Raw genomic sequence first — 9,106 nt, 5'->3', positions numbered from 1 at the left:
AATTCCTTTTGTTTGAATTATTTTACGTTGGTCGGTCAAAAAATAACTGAATGCCATACCCTTACTCCCGTATGATTTTTACATTTTTTTCGACTCGGAAAATGTCGAAAATTTAAAAAAGAAAAAGAAAAAAACATTAAAATTTTTTCTATGTTTATGGATGTTAGTGTGTAGGGGACACGATTTTATTCATCCAGCTGGAAGCTTAATAACTTCAGTACTTGCCGAAAATTTCTGAAATTAGTCAAAAGATTCCATTTCCATTGAGTCTGGCGCCATTTCATTGGTTTCATTGGTGATGGAAATGGTGCCAGACTCAATTTTAAGTGTTTTTGCCGGGAAAGTTAAGCAACTAGCGGTTCTTTTCAAAATGCAAAGGATAAATACGACTTATTTAAATGGAGTAAACGTAGTCCACTAGTCATGCTTAGTTGTTTTTCCATAATTCTATAAAGTTTTTCGATGATACTACTGCAGATGGCAAATCTTTCTTACTACAAATTCTAGAAAATTAAATTTAGAATTTAGCATTGTTCTATGTCATTTTTTAATAAATGGAGAACATCTTCTAATACACAAATACCATTATTATTATTATTATTATTATATGTAAAATTATGGTTTCAGTCAGATTTTGCTACAGAAATTCGTAAAGAAATCGAAGTGCTTTATTACTTGAATTCATATGAAAACGTATAGCATGTACACCGAATTCTGCTTCAGTAATTTATCTAAAATTTGCATTTAATTCGCAATCATTTTAGTAGAACCAGTAACGTGAATAGCTACACTCTATTTCCAATTTGTATTAAATTAAATAATTCCAACCGTAACCGTCAAATGATTTCCTACATGGGCATTTGTAAAGTTTTTGTTGTTTGGTCATAAAATAGTACCATTTTATCTATACTCAATGCACAATCCTTTTCAAAAACATTCATGGATTCGACTTTCGTTTTCAAAACTGCGATAACATCTTGTTTTCTAAACTGCATTTTAAATCCACGAAGATGCTTATGTTAAATGTGCTATATGAAGGGATAGGAAAATTCATAGAACACAAAAAATTATATCCCCCTTCTTCCTAGTAGAAATCTTAATTTCAGTCCATTCAAAACCCCTTCTTCGGGTCAATCTTTAATTTTTTTTGCACCGATATTAATAATTTTTTCTTCTGTGATTCGTTTTCTTTTTTAAGATGAATTATTTCTTTTATTTAATTTCGAAATAACTTGGGAAAATTCTTTATCTTTAATAGTTAGGTCATCTTCTGGTATTTGTATCCCATCCGTATTTTACATAACGAATAAATACAATGAAGTTAAATACAGATATGTAGAACTAAAAATATTTGTATAATGAATAATTTGAAATGCCATACAAATATGATTGGTATCGATAATTAATAATGTTGCTATATTAATGGAGATAATACTTTAAAGGTACAAGCNAATAGTAGAAAATCTCAAATTATCTCCATTACGATGTTCACATTGTTTTAAAATTGCTTTACATCCAATGATATAGCGCCTATTCCATGAATAACGCAAAGCACAAAACGTAATTTGATTTTACTTGTATTTTTGTTCCAATCGTCAAAATTTGGTGGGTGGTATTTGTATCCCATCCGTATTTTACATAACGAATAAATACAATGAAGTTAAATACAGATATGTAGAACTAAAAATATTTGTATAATGAATGATTTGAAATGCCATACAAATATGATTGGTATCGATAATTAATAATGTTGCTATATTAATGGAGATAATACTTTAAAGGTACAAGCAAAATATTACTTGTTCTTTTACTATTTGTTTGTGTTGCTGAAGTTATTCTACTGTTTACTGCGTTTTAGTATGGTACGCCATGGGAATGCACACAAAGAAGGACAGATCGCAAAAAGTGTTGCGTTGCCATAACTTAACAAACTGACCCCTTAAGCAATCGCGTATCGAAGGTGCACACTCGAAAAGTAATTCTATGTTTTTTTGTTTATAATTCTGCTTTTTGTATGGATCACCTCTCAAAATTATGTGTTTTGGTAATGTCTATCAAATATATGTTTAAAAAAATTAAAACATTATTTTCTAATTCCGAAAGTTACAAAGAAAAGTCGTAAAATATGACATCCAAAATATTCAAACCCTTTGATATTTCAGTAATTTTCAATTAATTACTTAAAAAATTCGCGCAATTAATTGAATTTACGGTTCGGGTAACTTTCAACAATCTNCATTGAGTACTTAAGTGTATTAAATTAATAACATTTCAGACATTGTTATAAATATTTTTATCTATTTCGATTTTAAAAATGTTCGAACCGTTTTAAATTCGAATTTGTTATTGCATATTGTTTCGATTATAGAACGATTGTAAACGTTCCAGAAAATTGATCAAATTGAAAATAGTTTGTTTGATTCTCAGCAATTCTCATCATTCTCGGCGGTAGGTGTTATATAACAATTACTATGGTTGTTGAAATATTGAATATAAATGGGGTTTGCTTGCAAAATCTCCGCGGGCGAATTCGCGGGTAACATCTAATAATAAATAAAATTAAAATCATATAAATAGTATTAAAACTTTATTAATGTCAAAAGGGTTACTTGAAAAGAAAATCTTTAAGTATTCTCTTTTCTGTGTCATTACAAAGTCTAGCAATTAAAGATAAGAATAAGAAAGAAGAAGTATTTAATTACTGTATTTAAAAAAATTAGGTTAAAAGTTTAGATTATGACTTGAAGTTTTAGTTTTCCTCTATAACTCCTATTACATTTTCTGCAGCCGATGATAAAATGGAGGGTGACATATCATCAAGTTCTATACCACGGTCGTCTCGAGAGTTATTAGAAACTTCTCTCCTCGATGGTATCTTCCACGGCGCATTTATTCGTACTTTGCATGCAGGTCTAGCATGTCGAACAGTTGCGAGTTCATTCCAGGTCAGAGTATTCCTATTCACACTTTTTGAGGAGAGAATTAAGTCGGCTTCACTAGAATTCTCAGAAAGACCTTCACTATTATCATGCTTTTCATTCGAAAGCTTGAGTCTTGAACAGTCCATGCATATAAATTTGGAAGAGCTACTGTACGCAATGTACTGTACGTAGCCCAAAAATATACAACATAATCCATTTATTACGCCAATTAAAATATTTAGTTTAATAGGTTCGTTCACTGAATACGTTAGAAGACCAATAGACGATAATAGAAGATAAAATTGCACAGCAGCAATAATCAGAATTTTTCCAAATTCCTTCCATTTTAGACTCATTTTTCAATATTATAAATACCTTTTATAACCTATAAAGAGTTTTATTTATTATAAGATGTAACTTTAAAAGTAATTTATAATTAAAAATGTATAAGCATAGTTACCTAAGTTTTTATTTCTAAGTTGTTTGTCCTTCTTCTTCTTCTTCTTCTTCAGTGTTTATATGGATATGTTAAGTTGTTTGTCCTACACTTTACGGAAAGTTTTATAGAAGTAATAATTTGCATAAAATATCTTTAATCATTTTAAATTGATAGTTTATCAAATAGTAATATTTTCAACAACAACAACAACAAAAAAAAAAATCAACAGATTTTACCAGTGACAAATTTGCATTTATGATCAATGATTATCATCGCGTATCTGTTTTTTCACCAATGAACTTTTGGCATTAATTTTTGCTATCATTATTGTCTTTATTTAAGAAAATGACAGTTTCGTAAATTAATACAGCGATAGAATGTGTATTGTTAGAGAATATGGAAGTTCAAATTAAAATTAACATTTAATAAAATCGGCATTTAACTGAAGCTTAGATTCAGAGAAAAGAGACTTTAAACAATATCAATAAATTAATCAGCTTTAAGGCATTTTATTAACATTTCGAATAGTTCTTTATATATATTTTAACGTCATCTTACTTAACATTTTTGTTAAATACTGCCCATAAAAAGAATATTTCATACGCATCGTATCTTTGTAGTCGTCATTGGAAAGATTTAAATGCTATGGTCATTTAATTAGAATGCATTGAAGATGAATCATTGCTGTTTTCTTTATACAAAATAATGGTATAACTCTTTTTTAGGTGTTAAACGATTTCTAGGATGATAGATATAAACTGATGTAGTTGAATCCAGACTCGATACTGAACCAGACATATTAATATCATCAGTATTTAAACGGTTGGATGAAGGAAACTTAAATTCTGCTACTGGGATTTGTAATTCATTTATAGTCCTTAAATCGAACATAACTTCTGAAAAGCGAGACATGGATATTAAATTACTATCTGATGAAGTTTCTTCAATATCCTTAATAGTAGAAAATCTCAAATTATCTCCATTACGATGTTCACATTGTTTTAAAATTGCTTTACATCCAAGAAAGCACGCCAATGATATAGCGCCTATTCCATGAATAACGCAAAGCACAAAACGTAATTTGATTTTACTTGTATTTTTGTTCCAATCGTCAAAATTTGGTGGGTCATTTAAAGTATAGACTAAAAGGCCAAGAAATGCAGAAAAGAAATAACACTGAAGGAAACTAAAGAAAACAACCATGCGCCACTTCTTCCAGTTGAAAGCCATAATCCGATAATCTGACCTGAAATACATAACAGTAAATATTAATTATGCCTTTTTTTTTCAAACTTTGCAAATCGCATTAATTACTTATGAGAAATAAATTCTTGATTGTTTCGTTCTTCTCAAGAGAATTTTCTTTCGTTTCTTCTAATAATCATCAATTTGCATAAACTTCCACCAGCTGATAATGAAATTAATATCATGTTTCTCACTTCAAATAATCTAAATTAAATTACGAATAAAATATAAAGTCTTAATTTTCACGTATCTCCATAGACCCTTCCAGTTCAGGGTAACTTTTTCACTACTTCGACTATAGTTTGTATAATGTTACGAACGATATTGTATTAATTAACCATTCTAAGGTTATTCCAAAACTTCATTTAAATATATTTATTGTAAAAGAAAAGAATTTTTGGAAATAACTTTAAGAGCAAGTTACAAATGATAACCAAATATACGAAAATTTATTACGATTTTACTCTTAAAAATAATTATAACGAATTATTTTAACTGGAATTTTTTTATTTAGTGAATAATTCTTTTTAGATTCAAACCACTTTATTTTCAATATAAAGAAAATTTTACAATAAATATTAACAGTTTCTCAGATACATCTTTTTAAAGAAAGGTTCTAATTTTTCTTTACAATAACAGAATTAAGAAGAGTGGGAGGAAATACTGTTCTTAGTTATAATTTTATGATAACTTTATTGGATGAGGAGTAGGAGGTGCTTTCAGTTTTCTTGGAGGAGATCGAACAGATACTTTTGGTTTCTTTTGTACTGAAGTTAATCTATAGGAAGCATATAACATTACAACAAAAGCCAAACATCCATGAATAATACATAAAACAAATCGAAGTTTTTTTTCGGGAGTGATTTTTATTGCTTCGTAATTAGTCATCGGTTCCTTGATAATGTTTATTAAGAGTGTAACAAAAACTCCCATTAAATATCCTTGAAGTATACTTATGCCAAATATCAAACCAGCATCTCTCCAGCCATCATTTATCGAATCGTCATTAGCCATCATTTATCGAATATTCTTTCTGAAATATATATTTACAATCAAATATTCACTTAAATTTTCATATATTTAAATATTCTGATTACCTGAAATCCCTGAAATTTCAAAATCGCCTTACACTGTAACTGAATTACATCTTTTATATTCTTCACTGATTTGCATAAAAGTATCGTTAATTAAGATTATTAGTAGAAATTACTTTATTTTAATTTTTTTTAATTACATAAAATTATTAAAAGAGAATAAATTTAGCATTATTTATATTTTAGAAAAGAAGAAATTAAGTCTGATCGATTTTGATTTTCTTAATAATTTATGGCTACAGTTATCTTTTTTTTTTTGTCTTATTTGGATAGTATGAGACCTCAAACAGACAAAAGAGATATTCAAAATTTAAAAACAGGATAATTTAAATATAGATATAGTTCCGTTAATAGTTACAAATCCAAACGTTAATAGCCAAGAAAAATCGTTATTCGAAACTGTAGAAATTGCACAGAATATGTGAGTTGTAAGCCTGTATAAGGATCCATCAGTGGCCAAGCTGTTCCGTTCCCTGAACACAGGGAGTGCTGTCGTGGGTTCACGCCTCGCTCGGACGGGCTGACCACTTGTTTTCCGGGTTTTCTCCACGTCTGTAACGCCTAAATAGGGGCCAGTTACCCTTAAAAGACTTCACGGAAGGCATTAATTCCCGCGTAACCACCATCATAAACGCGTAAAACTATTATTACATGACAGTAATAATAGTTTACCACGGGACGATATAGCCTAGAAGCTCATGCCCAATTAGCCGATGTAAGACAAAACAAATTTTTGGGCCTTTTACGAAATATATAGTCAGAGATGGTCTACTGTATATTACTGGGCCAAATATCAGGCAACCTTAGAACCAGAAGTAATCTGGATTTTTCAATTTTCTGGACACGGTGTCTATACAGGGTATCCATAAAGTCCGTGTGCAATTTTAAAAATTTATAACTTTATTAGTGTTTTTGATAGAGAAATTATGTAGAATGTATTGTAAATAAAAACATCTATATATTTCTTTTTGTTTTATTGTATTTTATTAAGTTTTTACATGTTCACCATCATTAGTAATAAAGGTAATACGATTTTGTGGTTCTCTAAAAACATTTGCCAATTGATTTACAGTAATGCCTGAAATCACATTAGTTATTTTAGCTTTAAAGTCTTTTAACAATCGAGATTTCGATTCAGCCAACCAAAGGACATAGTTTACTTTTTGTTCAGTTGAAGCCATGGGTCACACGTAATTCTGAAAAAAAGAAGTATTTTTAAAATTTCGAAAAATTGTTAAATTAGTGTGTCGAAGAGTTATTAAATAATTTTACTTGAAACTTGGTACATTAAGCTTTATAATAATGTTACAGATTTTTTTTTTTTCTATCACAAACACTAATAAAGTTATAAATTTTTTAAATTGCACACAGACTTTATGAACACCCTGTATATACAAGCACTTAAAATATAAAATATACAATGAAAAATAAATAACGAAATCTATTTAAAATCACTTACATTTTCAATATACAGTATTTAAACATTTTAATTAAGTGAAATTACATTTTTTTATATTCTTCACTTATTTGCATAAATCTATAATTTATTGATACTATTCGTAGAAATGAATCAATTTGAATGTTTTTAATTACCGGTATATAAAATTATTCAACGAGAATATATGTTCGTTCACCTAAATGAATTTAGCATTATTTATATTTTCGGAAAGAATAAATACGTGTTGATTTTCAAACTAATTTATGGTACAAATTACTTTATATTTATTTTCAGTTGTATTTATTTAATGTGATAATTATTTTATTGTTTTGCTCTGTTGTCTTAGTTTGAATAGCATAAGATCTATTGTATTAAACTATTGCGAAACTTAATCGAATTATTTAAATCTGCCAAATTAAAAAAAAAAATAGATAGTAAATATCAACAATAACTGTTCGCTTTTGACGTTTAATTTTTATTAGGTCTACATTTGGTGCAATGAATTGCTTTTTTTAAAAATAGAAAAAAGCCTAAGGTACTAAGATAAATTTCGTAGATCTTTGTATTGTATGAATTCATATTTTGCCTTAAAATATTTAATTCTGTATCTGGACTGCTGTATGTTACTATGTATATAATTCGTCTCTGTAATCCAAAAGGTTTTTTGGTAGACGGACTCACAGCAAATTAAAATATTTAGCCATAGCCTATAGTTCAATAAGGAACAGTTCAGCATATTTTTCAGACCATATCTGATTTAATTATTTTTTAATAAGAACATGTTTAAATATTCTTATTAAAAATAATTTGACTACACAATAAAAACATCATAACACATAAAGTTAACATGCTTATTGTTTAATATTAACTTTCATTTTTGATTGAGGTCGTGATTATCATTATTTTTAACTCATTCTTTTGCTTTTTCGTAATCGCAAAAATTTTATATTTATCCAAAAGTTTCATTATAATTAACAATGTTAACTTATTCCCTCAAGAGAAGTTCTCTGGCAGGAAGTTAAACTTGTAACTTATATACAGGTAACCCCCGTATAACACGGTAGTTACGTTCCAAAAAATTGCCGTGTTATGCGAAACAAAGAACTAGTACGAAAAGGAGGGTTAGGTTCCAAAAATTAAAAAAAACATGCTACTACATTTTCATAATTAAGATAAATATATCTTTATTAAAATTTTCTTAAGTAATACATATTAATATAAATTAAACAATGTTTTCTTTGTCATCACTAAAAGCAATATTAACCGAGAGCGTTTTATTTTTGGCAAGTTATCGTTATCCTCTGAGCATTTTTCTGCATTATTTTCAGATTCATGCTTTACCTTTTGCAAAAAGTGTATGTAATTTTAGATTGCTTGCTTCTAGTTAAAAGATCTTTATAAATTTCCTTATATGGTGCTAAGCACTTATGGAATAAGGGAAAAACATCTGGCAACACCAGAAGCAGAAGCGTCGAGATCTGGCAAAATTGAAACAATTTTCGCGAAGGACCATGTGTATGGAGACGAGAAAAGAAAATTTACACACTGAAGTACTAATAGTTCACGAAAATAATAATTTTCGTGAACTATTAGTACTTAAGTATGTGAAAATTTATTACATTTCATGTTGTACGAGGGTTTTACCCATTTCTCGAACCGTGTCAGAGTACCGTGTTATACGGGGGATGGTACCAATTCTCGAACCGTATTAGAGTGAAACCAGCTATAGAAGTGCCGTGTTATACGGGGGTTACCTGTACTTAAAAAAATGAAATAAAATGAAAAAAATCCAATAGTTTTAAGATTTAATTATCCTTTATTAAAGTTATTTAGAAGTAATATGTAACATTGATATATGGCATTTGTATGCAAAATAATTGCACGTTACATTAACTTTAATCAAATTTTTTAATACATTTATTTAAAACTTTTTTGTTGTGCTAAGATGTTTTTGATGTATGCGTAATTC

At 28.5% G+C, this 9,106-nt stretch overlaps 1 protein-coding gene across 1 annotated transcript; it reads right to left on the bottom strand.

The window, feature by feature from the left end:
* Window positions 1-4,053: 4,053 nt before the first annotated feature.
* Window positions 4,054-4,884, bottom strand: LOC111620086. Its single transcript, XM_023361930.1, has 2 exons — window positions 4,675-4,884; window positions 4,054-4,606 (listed from the first exon to the last, which is right to left on the bottom strand). The coding sequence occupies exon 2, from the start codon at window positions 4,588-4,590 to the stop codon at window positions 4,054-4,056; it is 537 nt and encodes a 178-aa protein (XP_023217698.1). The 5' UTR covers window positions 4,591-4,606; window positions 4,675-4,884.
* Between the last annotated feature and the right edge of the window lie 4,222 nt (window positions 4,885-9,106).

Source organism: Centruroides sculpturatus, unplaced genomic scaffold (assembly GCF_000671375.1).
Source record: "Centruroides sculpturatus isolate CEXI.00-Female unplaced genomic scaffold, Cexi_2.0 scaffold131, whole genome shotgun sequence".
Lineage (NCBI taxonomy): Eukaryota > Metazoa > Arthropoda > Arachnida > Scorpiones > Buthidae > Centruroides > Centruroides sculpturatus.
Note: the sequence above shows the minus strand (reverse complement) of the source record. Positions and strands in the feature narration are given on the sequence as shown.